This window comes from Aplidium turbinatum, chromosome 1, assembly GCF_918807975.1.
Source record: "Aplidium turbinatum chromosome 1, kaAplTurb1.1, whole genome shotgun sequence".
NCBI classification, from domain to species: Eukaryota; Metazoa; Chordata; class Ascidiacea; order Aplousobranchia; family Polyclinidae; genus Aplidium; species Aplidium turbinatum.
This window is the reverse complement of record NC_137472.1, coordinates 5,368,663-5,393,804: the sequence shown is the minus strand read 5'-3', so window position 1 is coordinate 5,393,804 and position 25,142 is coordinate 5,368,663. Positions and strand designations below refer to the sequence as shown.

Here is a 25,142-nt window from a genome sequence, read left to right as displayed (position 1 = left end):
CATCACGTCCCGTTAGCTGGGCATGTTTTGGTTACAACGTTTTTGAGTTAATGCGCCCTGATGATTTGAAGATTTTGCAATAAACTCATACTTGTAGAAATCTAGACATCATTCTCGGATCACCCGACCACCGATGTGCTCGAGATGTTGCTGCAATAATTACAGCTAGGTATGAGCGGATGCTCTAGAGTTTCCTCGACGACGATGGCTGCCCTCATATCAACGTCGTACCATCGCATCCCGTTCGAGTCGGATTGGTTCGTTCCATTGTACCCAAGTTAAGTAGTGTGGAATTAACTGCAGATTGTAATGGTTGAATACTACTTTTATATCATCGCAGTGACCATAAGCCTCCTCACGTCTCTTGTTGTTACCGTCTTTGGTTGTCGCCTCACCTGTGGCTCGCGACCAGGGTGTCATGACGGCAGCGACGGCATAGTGCCTGGTCCCTGTATGGACGATTCTTTACAAGTACTGGACTATAATGCCTGTATGTACCCTACACCCTGCGGCACGCCACTGCCCAATTTTCCGAGACAGAAGTAGTACCCCTTTGGGTCGAATTAATCGACAGCTTCTTCAGGAATAGGGCAGTCGATTTCTGGTGAACGGTACGATCTAGTTATAGCAGCGATAAACGAGCAGCAGTTACATAGGGTCGCCGATGTCATAGTCGATCGTGATGGTTGTGACGACCCCTACTCCATGCTTTAACGGGACCTCCTACGTGAATTCGATCTTACCGAGAGGGACCGGGTGTGTGCCCTGTTTCACAAGACTGCTCTCAGGGCTGAAAAGCTTTCGATTCTGTTAACCAAGATAAGGCGATTATTAAGTAATTCCGCTGGAAGAATACATCTTTACTGAGTGAGTTATTTTTAAGTAGGTTGACAACCGATGTCAGGCGCATCTTAACTGCACATGCCTGCGATAGTGTGGATACGCTGGCGCGTAGGGCAGACAAGATCGGTAAAGTCTCAGGTGGCGACCATGTCTTAGTAGAGAGTCCTCATAGTCCCTCTTTGCAAATAGATATTAATCAATCTATAGACAAACGTATCGCCGCACTGTCTGAGTGCGAGCGTCTCCTTCTTTCTCTGCTCGGAGGCACACGCCTTTTTATAACGATCACCGAGTCCGCTCTTTATTCTGTTAGGCTACTTCCATAGTAATTTTAGTTTTAGGGCACGCCGCTGCGTCCCGCCTAGTAGCTGGGACCATCGGGAAGGAGCAAAAAAACGTGTCAAGTTCCACTTCAACAGGGCGGGTGAGATGAGTACTATCGCCTTGAATCTCGCAGCTATACTGCGGATCTACGATTCTCATACGATTTTAACTTTTCTTATTGAAACTGGCAGTAGTCTAAGCATAATTCCATAATTCATTCTAATCGTGCTAAACCCTCACTGTGTTCTCACTCCCATAAATGTTCGCTCATTCACGTGTTTGATAGCGTTCGCAAGCGCCTTTCACTCGGTCTAGCCGTTAAATTTGAATGGACTTTTAAACTTGCTGACGTACCAGTACCCATAATAGGCATAGACTTTTTGTTACATCTTGGTCTATCCATTGACATCCCTAACAGGCATTTGATCATGCCGAACCGTGATAACCATGATGATTGTGTGCGCCATGCCGTGTCCAATAGCGGTGGAAGCTTTTAATGCTGCCAAGCAAGGCGCCTATGCATTCTTAAACATTAGATTCCCGAAGGTTTTTACTCTAGAACACTATCATCCTCCGGCCAAGCACGATACGTGTCATTATAATCTCACTTTTGGTCCTTCTACAGCGTCGCGCGTGCGCGGGTTATCGTCCGAGAAGTTAATCCACTTGCGTGAGGGGATACCGCATCTTTTAGATCCTGGTATTATTCGCCCTTATTGTTCCCAAAGGGGACACAGGTCACTACCGCATTACAGGGGATTATAGGAATCTCAATCGCCAGACTCGGCCTGACACTTATTTATCCTTTACTTTTCTTACACGATTTCGTCGATGCGTTGCATGATTCTACTATTTTCTTTAGTTTGGATCTATTCAACCCTTATCACCAAATCCTGTTGCCGAACGAGACATTCCAAAAACTGCTATTGTCACTCCAATTGGCGGCTTCGAATTCTGCAAATTAAGTATGGGTCTGTGTAGCCTAGTGGTAGTCAAACATTTCATAAACGAGGTTCTGCTTGGTCTGGACCTCGTGATTTGTTATGTCGAGAATGTACTAATCTTTAAGAACAAGGAAGAACATGTAACCCACCTGAGGCTTGTTTTTCGTCGTCTGACCCACTACGGACAGATCATAAATAAAGGAAAATGCGTATTTGGTGTCTCGGAAGTAAAATTCTTAGGCCATGAGGTCAACTCTGAAGGCATTCAGCCCCTCACCGGGAAGCAACTTTGTAAAAGGTACCATAAAAAAATCCCCTCTGAGCAACAAAGGAAAACGTATATTTTAGCTCAGTTTAGTCATTCTTTCCCTATCGGCTGGCTTGGCGCATTGGGTTAGGGCGGTGGTAGTAATTAGTAGTTACATTGACGTGGGTTTGATTCCCACCACAGCTGTTGCTCTTTTTTCTTCTGTAATTACCAAACCAAGTTGAAAGGGGATTTTTCAAAAGATAATGGTACCTTTTCAAAAGTTGCCACCTGGAAGGTCGAAGCAATCCAGAAGTTTCAGCGCCCATTTAAAGCAGGACAGCTTAGGAGGTATCAAGGTATGATGAACTTCTATCGCAAATTTATTCTCAATTGTGCACAGCTCTTACAGTCGCTGCATGGCATTTTAACCCCTAAGTTATCCTGTCAGAAACCGATACCTTGGATCGACGATACGATGCAATTTTAGTTTAATTTTATGCTCCGAATCATGATTTGGTTGAGTTCATCACGTCCCGTTAGCTGGGCATGTTTTGGTTGTAACGTTTTTGAGTTAATGCGCCCTGATGATTTGAAGATTTTGCAATAAACTCATACTTGTAGAAATGAAGACATCATTCTCGGATCACCCCACCACCAATGTGCTCGGGATGTTGCTGCAATAATTACAGCTAGGAATGAGCGGATGCTCTAGACTATTCGACGTCCGCTACATTTGTTTAGTTATAACTACACAATCCTAAACAAATGCAAAATAAAACTAGGGCAAAGATTTTAAATTTGTGAATTTTTTTTAGCAATACATTAAAATTTTGAGTAGCCTGCTTTACAAAAAATATTGATTATTATAGACACACTTAGTAAGGCAATCAGTGCTTAGTGAACGGTGTGACTTTTGTCTTTATGCGCATGATTTCGCGTAAAGCCAAAAAAATGCTTTACCTCAGAATCATAAGTTTGCATGAAATTAGCTTTTGCCTATGACGTCGTGAAATATAAGCTCACCACTTTCAATGAAAACATACGCAATATAAAACATTAGCCCGCAACCAAATTAAAACTAGCACAAAAAAACCACAACCCGCGACTGCTGAAATTTTTCCGCAACTCCGAAAAGAAACTAGCACAAAAACCGCGGGGAAACCACGAAACTGGCAACTTTGACCTCACCTACAATACAATACAGTGCATGTGACGCAATAAATGCTATTGTTTGTTTATAATTATAAAACCTCAAGTTTTTACCCACAATTCAATTATTATTCCATTCACCTGTCTCCCGCACAATGATCATGATAAATCGGTGATGAAGGATCGTCACAATGCTTCAGAAGAGGACAAAACATTTCATCACTTTTGTCGAGGCATTCTTCCACTTTATTGCAGGCAAACAGGAGATATGGCCCGCAACGATCACCACATTTGTCTTGTAGTTGTGGGTTTGGTTGACTATCATTCCGACGGCAATTCCAATAGTCGCAGTAAGGTGATTCCTCTGTAATACAAACACACAGTGGAGTTCATTCGTTTCATTTTATTATCAAATATAGCCTAAACTAATCTTTTCTCCTCAGATAGTTCTATAGTTTTATTGTAAACTGCATAATTAACTTTTCACGTTTTCATTATTATCAAATAACTTTCAACTGAAATTCTTTTACTTAAATTCGTAATTTTACTCTTTACTTGAATTTCGATATTTCACTCGAATATCTCAATTTGGTTTCATAAAGAAGAAAGTGCACAAATGCCTGCAGTTAGCATGCTTCCTTGATTACTTCTGCACTCCTTTTGTCACGTGTACTCCGCGAGGCAGTACTCTGTTTTATTCGTATCATTTCATTCTGGCAGGCTAGCGAACAACAGCTTCTTTTGTTCTAGTTCTAGTGTTGAGTTTAACAATCTTACGTTGTGTATTTTGTTGCAGAAATTGCGATTCGATCATTTTTCTTTTGTTAATACATTCAAGAAAAATAACCGTCTTTGTTCATGATCGAATCGCAATAGGATAAGGTTAATTTAAAGAAATTTGTGGAATGGTGGTGATAACATGCGCCTTTCCCAACTGTAATTTTGAAACAGCCGACGTGCCCGAAGCGGTTGCTTGTGTGGTGCTGCAAAGTCACACGTACAGTCATGCTGCTACGACGCGCAACGCTCCAGCGCCCGTAAACCTTGGCCCGAAGCTAAATCGACCTACTGTAGATATTGGAGTTTCTCCAGAAGAATGGAGCGTGTTCACCAGAAGATGGAAGGCTTTTAAAGAAGGTTGCAGCATTCCTGATGAAGCAGCTTCAGTCCAGTTGTTTCAATGTACCGGCCAAGCCCTAGGGGACAGCCTTCTCCAAGCTGACGCTGAGACAGTGAGCAAACCTGTAGATGAACTTTTGCTTGCAATGCGACAACTGGCCGTTATACCTGTCGCCACAGGGGTGTTACGGTCAGAGTTTATGGCGATGCACCAAATGCGCGACGAAAAATTTCGCGCTTTTGCAGCTCGTGCTCGAGGAAAAGCGGATATATGTGCGTTCACTACGAAATGTTCCTGCGGGCTGAAAGTTAGTTATACAGATCACATGATCCGCGACACACTACTCAGTGGAATTTCGGACAGTGAGATTCGTCGCGAAATGATGGGAATGGACAAAGTATTGTCGATTCCCATCAACGATATCATCGCCCTTGTCGAGATTAAAGAAATGGCTCGCAATGCGGTACCATCTCATGACGTTTCGGCAGTGTCGACGTTCAAGCGCAAGAAAAGCCAAAGCCCTATTCCAAGAGACCGTGGACACATCCAGGCAGCACCTTCCTCTCCCAATTGGTCACAAAAAACTCACTGCCCTAAATGCAATAGATTATTCAATCGTTACAGAGAAGGCCCCAGAGGTTGGAACACTACGCCTTATTCCCTTTGTCTCGAATGCTTTCGGTCATCTCGTCATAAAAACAAATGGGGCGCTCCTCCTAAAGATGCATCAGTCGGAGCACTCTGTGTAGCACCTACTGTACCTCAAATAGGCACATTTGCCTCAACACAAACTGACATCGCAGCCCGAGACCCAATGTTCTCAACAATTCGTGGTCCTCACCACACATTCCAAAAAGGGCATTGGACACCATCCCGCATGCGAGAACATCCCACAGTTCGGGTAGACATATCTATGGATGACTCATGTCATCAAGGCAGGTACACTAGCGTGATAGCACAAGTAACAGCAATCGCAGATACTGGTGCCCAAATAAATGTATGGTCACTGAAGAACTTTGTGCAATCCGGCTTTGGACAAGAGACCCTTGTACCCGCACCAAACCTAATAGCTGCAAATCGCTCTACTATTTCCATTACAGGAGCATTTCGTGCCATCATTCGGGGTACAGCGCACGGCTGCAATGTTGAACGTCGGTGCATGATTTACATCAGTCCAGACGTTGACAAGTTATACTTATCTCATGACACACTATTGCATTTAGGTGCCCTATCCCCGAAGTTCCCAACTCTAGGGGAACATCAGATCAAGCAAGAAATGGCGCACAATCTTATCGAACCAGAAATCAACGTCGTCAGACTTGTCAACGGTGGATGCACAGTACCCAGCAAGCAACTGGAGTCGTGCACTTGCCCTCAACGTGGTGCAGTTCCAGCTCCCCCAACCAAGCTTCCGTTCCCATGCACACCTGAAAACAATGACAAGATGGCAAACTGGCTACTCCAGAGGTACGCCGCATCCACTTTCAACACTTGCCCGCACCGCGCGCTACATTGTATGGCTGGTCCTCCCATAGAAATACATGTTGACCCCAACGCGAAACCAGTGGCCGTTCATACACCAGCGTCTATCCCCTTGCATTGGCAAGAAAAAGTACACGCTGATCTCCTCCGCGACGAGGCTCTGGGAATCCTTGAAAAAGTCCCCCACGGCGAACCCACCACATGGTGTCATCGCATGGTTATCACACGCAAAAATGATGGCTCACCACGCCGTACTGTCGACCTGTCCCCCTTAAACAAATTCTGCCAGAGAGAAACCTTCGCCTCCGAAGCTCCATTCCAGCTGTCCCGTCGTGTCCCCGGAAACACTTGGAAATCGGTGACTGACGCATGGAACGGCTATCACAGTGTTCCACTGCGTCCTTCTGATCGGCATCTCACAACTTTCATCACTCCCTTTGGAAGATGGCGCTACACTAGGGCACCGCAAGGATTCCTATCCTCTGGGGATGGCTACAATCGCCGTTTCAATACCATATTAACCGATTTTGTGCGCAAAGAACGCTGTGTCGACGACACAGTGTTCTATGATAGCCAACTGGAGGAACATTGGTGGCGAACCATAAAATTCCTCACTTTAGTGGGACGGGCGGGCATTGTCCTTAACCCTGACAAGTTTCAATTTGCCCAACGCACCGTAGATTTCGCTGGATTCCGTATCTCAGAAGCAATGGTCGAGCCCCTCCCTAAATACTTGCTCGCCATCCAAGAATTTCCAGTCCCGAATAATATCACAGACATACGCAGCTGGTTCGGATTAATCAACCAAGTAGGAAACTATGCTCAACTGCGTGACCTAATGGCACCGTTCAAGCCGTTCCTTAGCCCAAAGCATAAGTTCGAATGGTCTCAGGAGCTGGATTCCGCATTTGCCGCCTCCAAATCGGCAATCGTTGATGCTATTCGCCATGGGGTAGAAATCTTTGACCCCTGCCGTCGAACATGTTTGCGCCCTGACTGGTCCAACAAAGGCATCGGATATTTCCTTCTCCAAAAACATTGCGTATGTGCTTCCACTATACCGGACTGCTGCTCATCAGGTTGGAAAGTGACTCTTGCAGGATCCCGATTCCTCTCATCGGCCGAACGACGTTATGCTCCCATAGAAGGCGAAGCCCTAGCAGTTGCGTGGGGCCTAGAACAGACAAAGTATTTTACGCAAGGCTGTGATAATTTGGTTATTGTAACGGATCATAAGCCATTGGTAAAAATATTCGGTGACCGTACGTTGGACGAAATCACTAACACTCGCCTGTTTCGTTTAAAACAGCGTACACTAATGTGGCGCTTTGATATCGCACACTTACCTGGCACAACCAACTGCGCAGCCGATGCTGCCTCACGTCACCCAGTATCATGCGATCTCATTGCTGTAGCGTCGTGTGCAGAAAATAATGTAGCAGAAATGGCGCTGGTTACTGCCATACAGGCAGATGCCGCCCATGCCTTTTGCTTGCAATGGCCTGAAATCGTTCGGGAAACAGCCGCCGATCCAAACCTTAGCAAGTTAATGGTAGCTATTGAAACGGGATTCACCTTTCCCAACACCGGCGACATTCGCCCATATCTCCCCTATCGTGACGGGTTCTTTGTTGAAGACGACGTTATTCTATATCATGATCGTATTGTTGTACCACCATCGCTTAGGCCTAGAGTACTCTCAACGTTACATGCTGGTCATCAAGGTGTGTCTGCCATGGAACGCCGGGCACGTGCTATAGTATTTTGGCCCGGTATGACTAATGATATCCATACTATTCGTGACTCGTGTACTTCATGTAATCGTAATGCTCCATCTCAAGCAGCTCCTCCCCCGACGCCATGTGATCCCCCAGCTACACCATTTGAGAAAATTTTTGCAGATTATTTTGACTATGGGGGCCGTCACTTTTTGGTCATTGGGGACAGATTCTCTGGGTGGTCGGATGTATTTGCCACGCCATCAGGATCGAGTGCCGCAGGAGCAGCTGCTTTGACTCAACTCTTGCGCTCGTACTTTGCCACGTTTGGTGTTCCTGAGGAAATATCTACAGATGGGGGTCCCGAATTTACGGCTGCCGTTACTGAACTCTTTCTTAAAAATTGGGGTGTGCAGCACCGCATATCGTCATCTTACTTCCCTCAATCTAATGGTCGAGCTGAGGTGGCTGTCAAAACTGTAAAACGCTTGCTCATGACTAATGTGAGCCCAAACGGAGACCTGAACAACGATTCCTTCTTACGTGCATTGTTACAGTTGCGAAACACACCTGATCCTGACTGTGACATCTCTCCAGCAGAGATCGTGTTCGGTCACCCTCTGCGCGACGCATTCGGTTTTGTAAACCGCCTAGTCAAGTTCTCCAATCGTCACATTCGTCGTACATGGCGGGATACATGGAAGGCAAAGGAAGACGCCCTTCGCCTGCGAGCTGGTCGAACCGATAAGGCGCTGTCTCAGCATACTCGTCCTTTACGTACCTTACAATGTGGAAAACGCGTATTTATCCAAAACCAAAACGGCAACTATCCTCGAAAATGGGACAAAGTGGGAATGGTTGTCGAAACGTTGCCGCATGACAAATATGTAGTGAAAGTTGACGGGTCGGGCAGAATCACAAAACGGAATCGACGTTTCTTGCGAGTAATTCCACATACTAAAGCATGTGCCGATCCCATCCCTCCTTAACCAAACATCATTGCTCACCCACAGAGCCTCCCATCATCTTCTTTTGCCCAGCCTCCTGAAACGGACTACTGCCCTCCCCACCCTCCGCATCACGAAATAGGCCCTAGCCCAGAAATTGGAGAATCTCCGATGTTGCGTCTCGATGCAGATCACAGTCCGCCCGCACTCACCTGCCCGACACCAGCCTCAAGCCCGAAGCTTTGTGAGCCACAGCACTCACCTGAACCTCCAAAGCAGCCGCTACCTTTCGATTCAGTGGAACCAACCGAACCTACAAGTGGAGTCCCTCACATTGAAAAATCGCCTGTTTTGCGCCGTTCCACGCGGTCCCGACGGCCGGCATTGGATTTAGACGCATCCTCTGGTCAATGGGTAATCAAGGGGTCGAGCTCGTAAGTCTACAGTTTCGCCTTACGAGCTGGGGGGGATGCACAAATGCCTGCAGTTAGCATGCTTCCTTGATTACTTCTGCACTCCTTTTGTCACGTGTACTCCGCGAGGCAGTACTCTGTTTTATTCGTATCATTTCATTCTGGCAGGCTAGCGAACAACAGCTTCTTTTGTTCTAGTTCTAGTGTTGAGTTTAACAATCTTACGTTGTGTATTTTGTTGCAGAAATTGCGATTCGATCATTTTTCTTTTGTTAATACATTCAAGAAAAATAACCGTCTTTGTTCAGAAAGGTACTCAACTGAACTACAATTAAAAGTATTCGTTTTTCAATGATGACCAAAGCAATGACGTCATCCGAATCTTGACCTGATCTTGACCTCTACGTTGTAGTCGGATTGTAATTGGGAGTTTGACAATAACTGCTCGTAGTCTAATTTTGGAGAGTTTTGTTGTTTGTTTATTGAGTTCTTGCGTAGTTTTACCCGGAGCGTGGCTACCACGGGGTTGTGGTCGCTGTTACAATCTGCACCCGGGTGCGCTCCACAGTTCGAGATAGCGCTTCTGAAACGGTTGTTTATAGTGACATAGTCAATTTGATTTTTGATATTGCCTGCGGGGCTTTTCCATGTCCAAAGTCTTCTCGGGTGATTACGGAACCATGTGTTCATTACAGTCTGTTCGTTCGCATTGCACCAATTTGCCCAGGTTTCGCCAGGTTCATTCATGATACCAAGGCCATACGGCCCGATAACATCTCCGTATCGTCCTTCGCCTACTTTGGCATTCATATCGCCCATAACGATCGTAATTTCTCGTTTTTTACAATGTTGTTTGGCGGTGTCTAGTTGGCGATAGAATTCTTCAAGAACTTTCGGTTCTGCTGATGATGTTGGTGCATACACCTGTATAATTGATAGATTGAAGGGCTTTGCATTTAATTTAACGAGTAAGATACGGTCAGAAAGTGCCCAGTATCCCGCAATGCACTTTGCTATTGCTTGGTCAATGATCATACCAATTCCGTACATGGCCTTTTTACCGCCGGAATGAATGATGGTGTATCCATCCCGAATGCTCTTACCAGCTCCTTTCCAACGCATTTCACTTATTCCCATAATGGAAATACCCATGCGCTTCTGTTCTTGGAGTAGGTTTTCTAATCGTCCAGGTTTTGCGAGGGTTCTGACATTCCACGTTGCTATTTTGATTCTTTGGTCGGTGCGGGCAGTCGCTGAATGACGATCGGGTGACGCCTTGCTCCGCGCACGTCGGTCCCTACCGGCTGAGACACTTCCAGCATTTGACGCCTGAAGTATCTTCACAGCTTTAGTGTTCAATCTTTTGTTGTGTGTCATCATAGTTTTCTTGGAAGAGTAGTCATATTGTTACGGGTCAGAAATTCTTTTTAAAAAATCTGATTTTTAGAAAATTTCAGTCAGACAACAACGATCGCAAAAACCTACTAAACGTGACAAAATCAGGCAGCATCTCCAGGTAGCCACAACTTGACTTTTTTCAGTAAGCAAAGATCAGCTCTAACGAAATTATGAAAGTACTTGCACAATATATCATTGAAATTGTGGACAACCGATCTAAGATGTTAAACCCGGACAACTAAAAGACTGTTTCTTTTCTTCGTTCCACCATTGTGGCTACATTATAGATAAAATGTGTTCTATTTGCATTTACATAACGCTACCCTGACAACAAAACTGCCTAACTCACTTTTTGACTATTCTGAGATTTTCAGACCAAGTCACTGGTTTTAACCGTACCTGTCACTGGTGTAGACCCTATAGGGTCTCGCCCTCTGCTAATTCAACAATTTCACATAGAAGCAGTGACGCTAGAATCCTGAGAGTTCTTGACTTTTACTTTATTTTCTTGCCCCAACTTTTACTCCCGATTATGTTGGTTTCGGATAATTGTGAAGTTCACAATAAACCTTTTGTCACTGCCAGTTATGAAATGCAAGAAATTTGATGATATTCAATAGCTTAATTGACAGTTTACTATTAGCGTGCGGTTTCATTTTGACGGCCCTAAGATTCCTTTCATCACCCAGACAGCAATAATCCGTCATTTTTACATTGATTCAACGTCGATTTTTCTGTCTGGGTAGAGAGTCAGTCTCTGACGCGATATGAGTCATTCTTTGCTGGCAGACAATAATTAGGAAGGTAATTTGATATTTGTGCAAATTGCTTTGTAGTGCAAAAAGTGCATGGAATACTGTTTGCACAGAAACGGAAAAACAAAATTGATGAAATTCTGTGTTCAATGTAGGAAGACTTTCAAAATAAAATGTCAACTGAGAAATTTGATCAAGAAATGGCGAAAATAGGTCAAAAACCGAGTCTTTATCACCTTTTCTACCTAAAATACACAATCACGAATGTGTTTTGCGCAATAAATTGATTGAAGTGATAGATAAGGCTTTTGACCAACCGCATACTTTTTCCCGTTGTTATTTGATATAAGCCGACGGAGTAATTAGCAATAAGAGAGACGTAGACCTGATGGTCTCGGCCAGTAACTCTTGCCGCCAAAAGGAAGCAGTGACAGAAACGGTTAACTTCAGTGATGCCTGGAAAAATGCTCGAGACGCTTCACACTTTCTAAAGTACTTTTTGCTAATCTGCCTAAATCATATTGTGGGAGTTAGGCATATTCGCACTTGACTTGGGCATTTACTTGACAAGCATCAAGCAGTGCCGGTCTTTGGGGTGTGCGAACCGTGCGATCGCACAGGGCCCGCAAATTAGGGGGCCCGCAATTTACTCAGAAACTGCAGTAATTTTTGTCATGTCCAATGGAAAAAATTCAATTTGATTCCCAAGCAAGTACCGGTATCCTTGAAGTCAGTTGCGGCTTTAGGGGGAGGCAAGTGCTGAGATTGTCCCGTCGGGCCACCTTTACATGCTTTTAGGCCACACACGACATTTCACCATGTGCTAAATAGTTAACATTGCAGTGTGACAACAGAATTTCGTTTTGTGGCAATTGCATTTAAATAGAATACATGTTACTTTCTATACAAAACCATTGTTATTATGCCATATATATTAAACAGGCATCGAAATATCCGGCGGTCATGGCGGACATGACCTCCGGAATGACCTCGAATGTCTGCCGAAGCCGACTCATTGGTCGGTCATAAATGACCGCCGTAAAATTCTTGACAAAAATAAAGCTAATGCAGCAAAAATATATTTTAAATTTGAATTGTTACAATTGTTTGTTTAACGCGAACAAATACGGAGCTGAAACAATAATAGTACAGGCAATTGCTTTAAAGATCACATTAGAGTGGAGTGGTTAACGAGCTGATGGCAAAAGCCATTTTTACATCATTTCAACGCCTTGCAATGCTGCCTTGAAACAAAGTTGTCTGAACTTTTCGATAGGATATGTATTCTAATTTTAACAATGAGGATTGTTGCGTTACATTGATCGTTTGTTAAAAGCGTCACAGAGAAGCAAGTCTCAGCTGGGTTCCGCACATGCTTAGGCGAATGTGGCGACCTTATTCAGTTATTCACGCTTAATCTGCTCCAGTATACTTCAGGGTCGGTTAATTAAGCCATCACCCACTGCAGCTCTAGTTATTCTGTTGTACAAAATCTTCTTCTACAAACACGACTACACAATACTGTAGTGTGATTTTGTGCAAAATCTACATGCAAAAAATATGTCCGGTTGAGATATTAAATGTCCGCTGAAAGAGCCAGTCCGGTAGGACATGCTTGACCGCCGGAAAAAAGTACAAATTTCGAGGCCTGTATATGATATGTAGTTTTAAAACTAATCATTTAAAGGGCCCGGATTTTTAAAACGCCATCTATCAAATCGCTTAATATTCTATGAATTCAGGAAACTTCACTCTTGTGAAAATTTAAATGCATGTTACTTCCAGTATTAAACTATCATTATTATGCCCTATGCATGTAATTTTTAAAATCTAATATTGAGGGCCCAGGTTTTTCAAAACGCCATGTACCAAATGTTTAACATTGCTCAGTGACAACAGAAACCAAAATTTTCAATCTTGTGGCAACTGTGTTTAGATACATATTACTTCCAGTACAGTACTAAAATGTCATTGTTATTCCATGGGTTGAAAAATAACATTTAAGGGGCCCGGATCTTTTCAAATTGTTTCAAGTTGATTACTCTGTAGTACCCAACCTAAACAATTTTTAAATCTTAATTATACTTATTGTATTTAGATACAGTTTGTGCAGTAGGCTACATTGTACGCTTATTCATTGCTTGGATTTTTTTCACTGAATAGTAATATAATCCTGTGATTGATTGATGATATAGCCTACCAATGTAATTTTTGTACCAGCAAACGTTGTTGAACTCAACAATAGAGTACCATTAGTGATTTATCCATTAGCTATACCTAATCATTGTAAAAGTGGAGGAAAGAAAAAAAGGATTTAAAAAAAGAGTTGTTGAGCAATTATACAAAGCATTCTTCAATTTCTAAGTGTTTAAAATATACTAGTTGCAGTAAATGCAGTAATGACACCAGTGAATCTACTTCTTTGACAACATCTTAAATGATGTCACTAGCCTACTGGTGGTAACAGATTAATTCCACTAAATTCTGAGGTCAGCTTTGCCTTATTCAAACTCCAGCTGATTGCAATGAAGTTAGATCAATAGCAGAAATGCTCGATTTCCTCTAAATGTGATGTGCTGGCTAATTTTGACCCAAATGACCTAAACGAAAGTCTTTGCTCGAAGAGCTAGTTTGCATACAAAATGTCTATTCAGTTAAATTTGGTGTTGATGATAAGAAATCCCAGATAAATATTTTCTCAAACGGCCCTGGCCATAGCACTTTTGCATGTATTTTACATCATTCACTATAGCCCTAATGAACTACATGGCTTGCTTAGTGTGCGCTATACCATAATCTTAAAATTGTTTTACAACATGTCTTTACTCTGAGCTACAGTACTAGATGTGGCATGCAAATAGCAAGTGCAGTGGTTTTCATTTTTTTTATTATGTTATATACTTCATATTTAACTTATTGAGATATACATCTCAATGTGCTTTTTTCCTTGGATTGAGTAGCTGTATTTATTTTTCAATATGTTTGTATAACATGAGGTATTTCACCGCAAAGTATTAAGATGCATGATTGCATGGTTTACGTACTTGATGCATGATGTCTTCAATCATAACACCTTCACTCTTCTTCAAAACTTCCCCTTGTTGCCTTGCCTGTTGTGGCTTAGTTTCATGTACGAATCCATTTCTAGCCTGCTTGATTATGTTTTAACTTGCATTTGCAGGAATGAGGCAAACAATTTAATTAAATGCTCCTCTGCCACTGTATAGAAACTGACTCTGACAGAGAATATTGCCCATCTTCAGTTGCAGGGTTACTTTGAGTTTGGCAGCCAGCAGTTTTAGTAAAAACTTTTTCTAAAGTGAACCTGCTGGACATTCTGCAAGCATTTCAAACAACTTCAATCTAGGTACCTACTTCAGAGTTCAGATGGATTCCGACCAGTTTAAGCATAATAAGGAGTCCTTGCTGGTTGCTGCCCAGGTACATTTGGTTGGGTTTGTTTCTTTTGCATTGTTATATTTCATGCTTAAATATTCCCATAAAACAATATGCACACATTTCTTGAAAGTTGAGCATTGTGTTTTTGATGTATTTTCATTCATGCTTTGTATGCATATTTAATTATTTATGCAATCAAGTAAAAGTAAACCGATTTTCTTAAATCAAATTGGATCAGTAACGTAGCCAAGTGGGGGTTTGGGAGTTACATTTTCTAAACTTTGGGTTAACTTTAAAGCATAAAAGTTAGTGGCTTACCGGAATAAGATCGTTTTTTGATCAACCAAGGACAAAATTAATCAATTATAAAACTGTAATAATCTGGCAAAAAAGCAATCAACCTATGTCTTTAAAACAAAGTTTGCCTAATTTTAAACGAAACTACATTAAAAAAGCTAGTTTTGCCAATACCAAACATTCAAATATCTCAGCCAGGAATTAGCAACAAGAAAACATAGAGACGTAGCTTTATTTCCGAAAAATGCCCAAGAAAACATGATCTTATCCTTTTGCTATGCCACCGGACAGCACCATTTTACAGTAATATTCATACCAAATTTTTGTTGAACATGCTCTCAGAATGCACCAAATTCAAAGTAATTTTTCAAAATTTTCTGGGGGAGGCCCCCCAGACCCCCCGCCGTTGGGTGTCGCCTTCGGCGGGCACGCCGTCAGGCTTCGCCTGCCGGTTGTCAACACCCCCTCCCATTTCTAAATACCTTACTGAATTGAATCATTGTCCTTGGGGCCCGCAAAACATATTCCGCACAGGGCCCGCAATACCCTAAGACCGGCAGTGCATCAAGCCTGGAAAAAAACTGGCGACCATTATTACTTACGACAACCACAAAAAAATGTTTTTTTAATGGTTAATTCAATGGTTAATGTGTTACAATGATCGTCTAAGATTTTATTGTTAACAACAATACATCAACAAGGTAGAGCCAATTTCTAGGAGAATCTATAAATAAGGATATTACATTGGTGCACTATTACGAATGTGTTTTGGAGATGCGAGGAGCATGGTGAACAATTTCATTTCATGGTGAACAATTTCATTCAGGCATTTTATTTATGGAAAAACGCTCCAAGGGAGGTGGGATGAAGTCATGACGGAAGATTACATTTATGTTTGTTACGTGAGGTTGTCACAGCATACAAACATAAAACTCTTTCCAGTGTGCACTTTTGATTAGGTGTCCATACTGTTTTTTTTACTGTCTATTTATTGTGGGTTTTTGTTAGATGAAGTACGCAAATTTTAAGGCATGTAAGAGCTATTTGTAGGACATATTAACTTGAAATCATGTTTTCATAAAATTATAATTAGTGACAGAAACATTGACATTACAAACATTTTACCGCCATTTTTGAAATCAGCGAACCAAAAAACATACAGCTCGAGATCAAAGCTGAGCAATTCTCGCCTACGTGATGTTTTACGTTTGTCTACTATTTTCTCTAATCCAAACTTGATCTGTGTACTGTAAGTTATAGAAATCAACATGCCAATTCCTTCACAATAACACAGCTGCATTTTACAATATATCTGGATGTGTTAATTTATAATGGAAAAACAGACAACTTATATAGCCTAACTTACCATAACTTAATCAAAAAAAAACGAAGTGGTGTACTAGCAAACATGTATAGGTTTAGCCCATAATACAAGAGAAGGATCCACAGAGGATACAAACTGATACGAATAAATCAAAAAGTGAATAATATAAATAACAGTTACCTCTCAAGTACATGTAGCACCACACAAAGTGAAATTTACATGAATGTTGACTCTTTTTAATTTTTTTCAAATAATGTCTAAAAAGACATTATGCACCCATTAAAAGACGCCACAAGTTCCCATTGCTCTTTTTAGCTGATATTTCAGCCACCAAGTTGTATTGTCATAACTTTTTCATTAGTTAAAAAAAATCTGATGATTTTTGCTTTTTTGATGCATTTATTTGTTTGCCTTTTAAAAGGACACCGGCCACATGGTCAAATATAAACCTCGCGATATCTTAACAGAAGCAGGTGTTTGTTTCCGTTGAAATTTGTCAGATATTTCTTGAAGGACGTTTCAAAGTTATTGTATGAACATATTATATTCACGGTAACCATCGGCGTAGCTAGTGGAAGTGTGCCCTCCCCCAGTAGGCAGTCCCCCCCCCGGTCAGAAGCTTGTGGCGGCAGAATTTTTAAACGTAAACGAAAAAACATAGTAAAAATCTTTTTTGAAACGGATTTGGCTCGAATTCTATTTGCTGGCTCCTACTTCAGGCGTTCAAGAGTGAAAAAATCATGATCCGCCGCGGGCGGTACAAATCATAGCTATACGCCACTGACAGTTGTCGGCTCCAGCTCGTGTCCGAGCATTGGTTTCGTCATCAAATCGAATTTGGCTTTGGATAGTGATGTCATATATGGCTTTAGAGGCCAGTCTATCATGGAAAAGACGTGGAAAAAAGTCACATTGTATTGAGGGTATGAATTGTATGGAGGGAGGGACGTGGTTGTTTTAGCTTTTCTAGTGTTTCGTTTTTCTTGGGCTTTTTGTATCCTTTTTTTCAAACATTTCCGTGCCTCCCCTAGATCTTTTTCTCCAGAGTGATCTGTCACTAGCAATTTTTTCCCATGAATCCAGATCAATGTTTGCATGGTTGGGAGAGACTTTCAGATGATCTTCGTATCTCATTTTTGGTCTTCCGGTGGGTCTTCTTCCTGTCTCTAGTTCACCATAAAGCATTATTCGTAGAAGCCTCGTTGGGTCCATTCACATGACATGTCCTGTCCAGCCAAGGTGGTGTTGCAATATGGTGGCTTCTGAACTGGGCACCTAGCGCGATCAAGGATTGCATCTTTGGTGAGACAATCTTCCCAACGAGTACCTAGCATTTGACCTAGTTTCCTCGGCTGGAAATTTTCAAGGCGTTTGATGTCACGGCGGTATAATGTCCAGGTTTCACAAGCATGGAGAAGGGTGGATATAACGACTGCCCGGAGGACCATAATTTTTGTGCGGATAGATATAGCATGGTTGTTGAAAACACGATGGTTAAGTCTTCCATAGGCACAATGTGCTGCTTTTATACAATGCTTAATATCCTTTGACATTGTTACAAACAACCAAAAAAAATTGGCCATGTGGCCGGTGTCCTTTTAAAAGGCAACAACAAATATGAAGCAAAATAAACAAACAAAAGAAGCAAAACCTTACACAAATTAGAGTGTAGTAGGAAGCACAATATTATTGAGTGTCAAAATATGAAGAGACATAATTCATATCTATTACCAATAGGCAATAAAACATGCATGTTCCTCCTCACTTCACTTCTTCCGGCTCTTCTCATTTTTCAACAATTTTCAAACTTTCACAGAATTCAGAAAAAGTACGTTGTTCGCAAATATTTATCAACACCTTCCAAAACAGACCCTAAACAACTACTAGCAAGTCCAAAATGATTCAATCAAAATAAGATGATGCAATACTGATGCATTCAAAACGATGTCCTTTGAACACTAGAATTACCAAGGTGTCCTATAGGACACCGGGTCTTCTTTAATCTGCAATTGCCGCTTCGGATTAAGAGCTTTTTTTCTGAAATTTCTTGACTTTTAACAAAATTTAGTTGACATAATGTTACCGTGTTGCCCGAATTCCAAGAATATTTTTTCAAGAAATTACACCGCATTGTTGATTTTACACCCTACAATTACCACGGTGTCCTATAGGACATCAGAAAACATTTTGCACTGTATTGGCTTAATAACCTTATGCAACACTCAAGAGACCACCACCTATAAAGCAGCGCTTGAAATCAAGACGCCCCTTTGTGCCTGCCGCACAACAACTCCTTAAGAACGCAGAAGAACTTAGTTTAAGTGCGGCACACTGGACAAACCACATGTGGAACACGGAGTGGCAAAATCACACCTCCACGCTCCGTGACTTCATACCCAACGCCGATCCCCGTCCACCAGGGATGTCCCTCGCAAGGCTTGCGTGGGTCAGGCTTAACCGCCTGCGAACTGGCGTCGGCCGCTTTCGTTCGGACATGCACAAATGGGGCCTGGCTCCTTCATCAGAATGCGAGTGTGGTGCCACGGAACAGACCGCAGACCATGTCATCCACCACTGCCTAACCCACCGGCCTCCACACGGTGCGTATGGTCTGAGGGTCCTGGACGACGAGACTGCCGAGTGGCTGAAGATTTCCTGCCCTCCAATCTAGCCTGGAAAGATTGCTCATACGCCATCATCATCAACCTTATTTTAAATCTAAATCTCTTTTGCTATCAATAGCTGCATGTCGAAACTAACTCATTATTACGCAACAGCAAGTCTTTGATTTGTAACACAGCCACAGCAAGGTTTTTAAATTTACATTTCACACACTATAGTACCTACGGTATATAAAATACCAACCAAAAGCTAAACAACAGTCTACGCCAGATGTGGAAACCACCACGGCTGCCCAAAATCCATGTGTGATCGGTTTCTACAATGAGAACAAAGTCGGCGTCGACGTTTTTGATCAAATGGCTCGTTTGTAAAGTACGCAATCAGTTTCCAGGAGGTGGCCATTAGCTGTATGGGGTAACATCCTCGATCTCGATATAGCGGCAATCAACGCATGTGTCCTTTTTATAAAGTCGACTGGAAACCGTATATCACGAAGAGACTTTATACTCGAGCTCATTGAATGTTTGTACCACCAACTACAAAACAACACAACTATTGTCATGACACCTGGGTCAAGAAAACGCAGGAAATGCTATAAAAAAGGCTGTAACAATGCAATGACATTTCCGTGTTCCAAGTGTCAGAATCCTACCCGTGGAAAGTGTTCGCAAAACGATTCAAAAGTTGTTTTTGTGAAACTCAGCGGGTGTTGCAAATGATACTGTGATGCATTATATATATGGTTGGTCACAAGTGTACTCATTTATGTTTGTTTTACATCTGTAGGCTAGTCTAAGATTGCTAAACCGTGTCCCATAAAGTGCTTATTTCTTTTGCTTTTTTGTTCGAAATTGGTTTTCAACAATACCAGTTGCATGCAAATGCGTTTCTGAGGAAACTGTTTTCATTTACAATGCATAATAATAGTTAAAACACTAGCAGTTAGACAGAAAAACGCTACATTACTGAAGGTGTCCTATAGGACACCGTGGTAATTCTAGGGTGTAAAAAATCCCGGTAATTCTAGTGTTAAAAGGACACCGGCGTAAATGGGTTAAAAGTATCTATGGACAGTGGCCTACATTATAGCTAGTGCTATAATGTTTAGTGTAGCATTGTTCTATGTTATAATTCAAAAATATGCATTCGAATGGTCAATTTTAAAGCTATTTTCGGGAAATCAGAATATAAACAGACTTTCTGACGATTTTTGTTTATCCCAAACACTTTATTTCAATAAATTTGTTGGAAAAAATTTAATTTCTGTACGCACAATCCTACACATGGCTATTATCTTATAAAATATTTTGGCTCTGTGATTTTCGTGGCTCCCGTCATTAGCGATTAATTAGAACGGGGCAAAGATAGCCCGTGACGTGCTTTCCGCGTACGAAAACTGCTCGTATTAAGACAAGGTTAAACATTAGAACGACGGAAACAAGTTTGTACCGTTAATGATGGAAGGTTTCGAAATGGAAACCTATACTATTAGAGGAATAACATCACTCTAGATCGCGTGTAGAACATTTATTTAAGCAGATATGAGCAGATATGAGCAGATATGACCAGATATGAGCAGTAGTAGTGTATTGCGTTTCAAACTAAGCAACAAAAAACTAAAATTGCCGTGTTGTTGAAATTGTCTTTACAGTTTGCCTATTCTTGCTGCGAGGCACATTCCTTGCACCTGATAATTTTCCAATTACCAGTAGGCTACCACATTTTCCACAGGTTGGCTTTCGGCAATCCTGGTAAATAAACCATTCCCGCAGCTCTGTGCAACGAAGGGTGTCGTGGAAAACATCACCATGGTTGCTTCATTAACAAGGACAAAATTGCTTGTGAATACGTGTTTACCAGTTATTAGAATCTTCGTAAAAACGTGGCATCCATTAACGTTAAAACACAAGAAACTGACTGTTGTAGTTTATTCAAGTTACTTTTACAAGAAAAACAGGTCAAGTGATACAATAATAAGCCACTTATTAATGGGCTCCATAGTAACTGCGCTTAAGCTATGGTGCTTGAAAGAACTGGTGGTAGTGTGCTACTGTGTTGGTGTGAAAGCAAAATTATGTTGGTCTACTATTCTGATAGACTCAGGCCCGGATTTAGGGGGGGGCAGAGGGGGCAGGTGCCCCGGGCCCCCCATTTAGAAGGGCCCCCCGACATAGAAAAAAATGTGATTTAGTGTTATTATTATTTTTTCTTTCAACCATTGAAGTTTCTGTAAAATGCCTCCCTCTTGTTCCAAGGTTTATTTTTAGTCACAAGGTGGCGACTGAGCTTGGCGTTAAGGCATTAGCAACGGTGTGGGTGACTTTCAAGTTACCTTGTGTAGTCTTTAAGTTACTTTATTTTTATGGCGATATGAATATTGTTGGTTTCATAATCACATGCTCAGTCCCGAATTATTCCTAATTGTTTATAGCCTACACTGTTTCTGACCCTTTACGTAGCCTTTGTTTACATCGCAAGTTTCGGTCGACTGCGTTGCCCTTCCCAAAATAAGCTTTATGCAAATTCCCGGATGTTGTCATCGCCATGAGGTTGATTTTTGATGGCGAGGCGGAAGATTCGAACGCAGCTTTTTTAGGGTTTAAATGTTTATTATTGTGGAAGTCATACAGTAGCCTATGTAAGTAGCCTATACTCTTCATCTAAGTTAATGTTTATATTTCTAGCCTACTGATAGTTTAATGCAGATGTAATTGCCTGCTGGATTCGTGGGAACTGAAATGACTGCTGGTGCTACTGCTTAATAAATCATATATCATTTTCGTTTGTTAACCCTATGCTGGCCTACTCCATTACTAGAGCTCAGTTCATAAATTTGTAACTTTGGATGGTGCTTAACTAATAACTGGCCCTCCTATTCCACGCCCTGCAAGTTCTCTGGTCTCAGTGGACCTAAACCCTGTTAATTTTCTCGATTCTGCAGTGTGTTGGGTCCCCTTTATTGCATTCTCTCTGTTTAATGTATGTGCGGTCCGCATAGCTACTATTGGTAGCCAAATGGAATCAGTAACTCAACCTGTGGTGGTTACAAATATGATTGCACTTTTTCTAGTTTTTTTTTATCACTCAAGCTTTATATCGTTTTTGTTTAGAGAGTAGCCTATATATTTTAACCTTGAGTATGCCACGGAAAATTCAGCTTTTAGGAGCTCAGAAAAGAAAAATTTCCAAAGAATCAAGTGAAAAAAATGCTGCAATTGTTGCAAAGACAAAACGTCTCACAGATTTTTTCTCTCTGCAAAACATACAAGATATTGGTACCAGTACTGAACAGTTTGAACTTGAAGTGCATATTCCTGAAACCGCATATACATCCTCAAGTACATTTGCAGACAACCAAGGTGACTTAACAAAACAAGGTGAAGATAGTGGTGATTTGCAATATAGTGGCACCCCTTCTGCAGATACTTTTCCAGATCAGGATAGTGAAGTCTCACGGTACGATCCTGATCCAGCTATGTGGTTTCCTGTCACAGAAAAATGTGTATTCCATTGGTCAACTGCCATCACACCAGTATGTCAAAACAAAAATGACTTTGATTCTTATCCTGAATCCAGCCGTTATTATGAATCAGGTCAAAGTTGTCGATATTTTTAAAACACCATGTTTTTTTCTACACATGACAATGGTGAACCAAATTTAAGAAAATGGCTCCTTTACAGCACATCAAAAGGGGCTGTCTATTGTTTTTACTGTACTTTAATGCGTACCAACCAGGACAAATTTTCAAAAAAGGATGGTTTTAGAAACTGGAAAAAAGCAGAGGAAAAAATGAAATGCCATGAAAAAGGTCAACGACACAGAGAAAGTGTGCTAAAGTTCACTCTTCGATGTAGCGCTTCTTCCCATGTTGACAAGCAGTTAGAAAAAGAAGAGCAAGAAAACAGGAAATATTGGTATGAAGTGCTTCACCGTGTTGTGGCTGTCATACTTTTCTTAAGTGAGAGAGGCTTGGCATTTAGGGGTGATGATGAGAAAATAGGATCCAAGTACAATGGCAACTTTTTAGGAATCGTCGAACTTATTGCACAGTTTGATCCATTCCTTATGGGTCATATTAAGAAGTATGGCAATTGTGGAAGTGGTAGGCAGTCCTATTTGTCATCAACCATTTTTGAAGAATTTATTTTGTTGATAGCAAAAAAGGTTAGAAAATGCATTGTGGCAGAACTCAAAGCTGGAAAGTATTTTCAGTTTCAGTGGATTCAACACCAGATTTAGCACATGTTGACCAGTTAACCGTCATTGTTCGTTACGTGGTTTCAGGTAAACCAGTAGAAAGATTTTTAACCTTTTTGCAGACTGGCTCTCACAAAGCTGAAGTTCTGTCTTCATCTCTTTTAGAGTTTCTCGAAAGAGAAGAAATCAGTTTTGATGATTGTCGAGGACAATCTTATGATAATGCTAGCAATATGTCTGGCTGCTATGCAGGTATGCAGGCAAGGCTTAAAAACAAGAACTCAAAAGCCATTTTTTTCCCGTGTGCTGCACATTCCCTAAATCTTGTAGGGCAGGCTGCTGCATCATGCTGTGTTGAGGCAGTGTCTTACTTTGGCTTTATCCAGAGCTTGTACACATTTTTCTCTGCGTCAACGAAGAGATGGGAGGTGTTGGTTAAGTTTCTAGAAGGAAATGGAAGTGCACTATTGGTTAAACCACTGTCAGCTACTCGTTGGTCAGCAAGAGCTGATGCTACTATAGCCCTTGTGAATGGATACAACTCCATTAAAAATGCTCTTGAGAGTATTGAAAATAACCTGGAACAAAAGCCAGAAGCAAGACATGAAGCTTGTTCATTGAGGGACAAAATGGACTGTCTGGAAACTGCTCTGCTAGCTAATTTGTGGAACATAATCCTTGTACGTTTCAACAGCACCAATAAAGCACACCAAGGTGTTAATGTTGACCTGAAAGTAGTGGTGGATTTGATTGACTCTCTTGAAAAATTTGTACAATCCATCCGAGATAGGTTTGATGAGTTGGAAAAGGTTGCTGGAAACTTATGTACCAGTATGGTGTATAGATCAGGCAGAAACAGACAGAAAACAAGGAACAAGCGGTTCGATGAAGACTCATCAACAACCTCAGAAGAGGTTGTTTTTACACCAAGAGAAAAATTCAGATGTGAAGTTTTCAATGTTATTTTAGATCAGCTCTCTGTTGCTTTAAAACAGCGCAAAGCAGCGTACCAAATGGTGCATGATAGGTTCAACGTACTAGTTAACTTATGCAATCTGAGTGTTCCAGAGATAAGAAGTGAGGCAAAGAAACTAATAAGCTTTTATCCGGGAGACCTTACCGGTGTCTTTGTTGAAGAAGCTGTTCAATTTGCAGCTTTTGCCAAGCTCAGGTCATGCCTTGCCCCTTTGCAGCAAGCAGTTTTGTTGCATGATGAAGGTTTATGTGATACATTTCCAGGTGTTAACATTGCCCTTAGAATTTACTTGAGTATGATGGTAACAAGCTGTTCTGGTGAAAGATCTTTCAGCAAATTGGCACTGATAAAAAATCACCTGAGAAGCACAATGAGTCATGAAAGGCTAAGTTCTCTGTGCCTACTGAATATTGAAAGCAGTGTCCTTAAAATGGTGGAATTTAATGAATTAATCAGAGATTTTGTGGATGCTAAATGTAGAAAGAAAGAGTGTTTTTAGTTATTTTGCAGGTGCAGTAAAATGTGATGTCTGACAGAATTCCTAATTTCACTTGCTTAGTAGGCTACATTGCACAGTAATTGCAGTAGCCTAGTTGTTTCAGACTGTACAAATTATATGCAGCAAACAATTTTATTGAGTTTCACTGATTTCAGAAAGCTGTGTTTTATTGTTGTTTGCTTTTATAGGTGTGAAGTTTCATAATACAAATAACTTGATTGTGATTTATTTTCCCCTTTGCGCAGTGTTCATTAATAGTAAACTGTGTAAAGTGCAAGTTAAATCTGCCTTAACGTCATTTTTCTACCTTTCTGCCCTTCACAATAAGTATTTCGTCTCAGGTGACTATAGACATTTTGGTGGAATGTTAGGTAAATATAATTTAATGTGAGTGCAATATAAATGTTAGTGCAATTACTTTGGAATGTAAAATCTCCCAAAAATGCCTTATATTTATGAGCAAAAGTAATTTGTTGTTTAGTTT

General features: G+C 41.4%; 2 protein-coding genes across 2 annotated transcripts; one reads left to right on the top strand and one right to left on the bottom strand.

Annotated features, from left to right (window-relative positions):
• Positions 1 to 9,562: 9,562 nt before the first annotated feature.
• LOC145768759 (protein CFDP2-like) lies at positions 9,563 to 10,567 on the bottom strand. Its single transcript, XM_082580382.1, has one exon. The coding sequence runs from the start codon at positions 10,565 to 10,567 to the stop codon at positions 9,563 to 9,565; it is 1,005 nt and encodes a 334-aa protein (XP_082436508.1).
• Positions 10,568 to 22,124: 11,557 nt separating this feature from the next.
• On the top strand, positions 22,125 to 24,658 carry LOC145768668 (zinc finger MYM-type protein 1-like). The gene is made up of 4 exons (XM_082580265.1): positions 22,125 to 22,517; positions 22,722 to 23,088; positions 23,271 to 23,435; positions 23,514 to 24,658. The coding sequence occupies exons 1-4, from the start codon at positions 22,125 to 22,127 to the stop codon at positions 24,656 to 24,658; spliced, it is 2,070 nt and encodes a 689-aa protein (XP_082436391.1).
• The last annotated feature ends 484 nt before the right edge of the window (positions 24,659 to 25,142 follow it).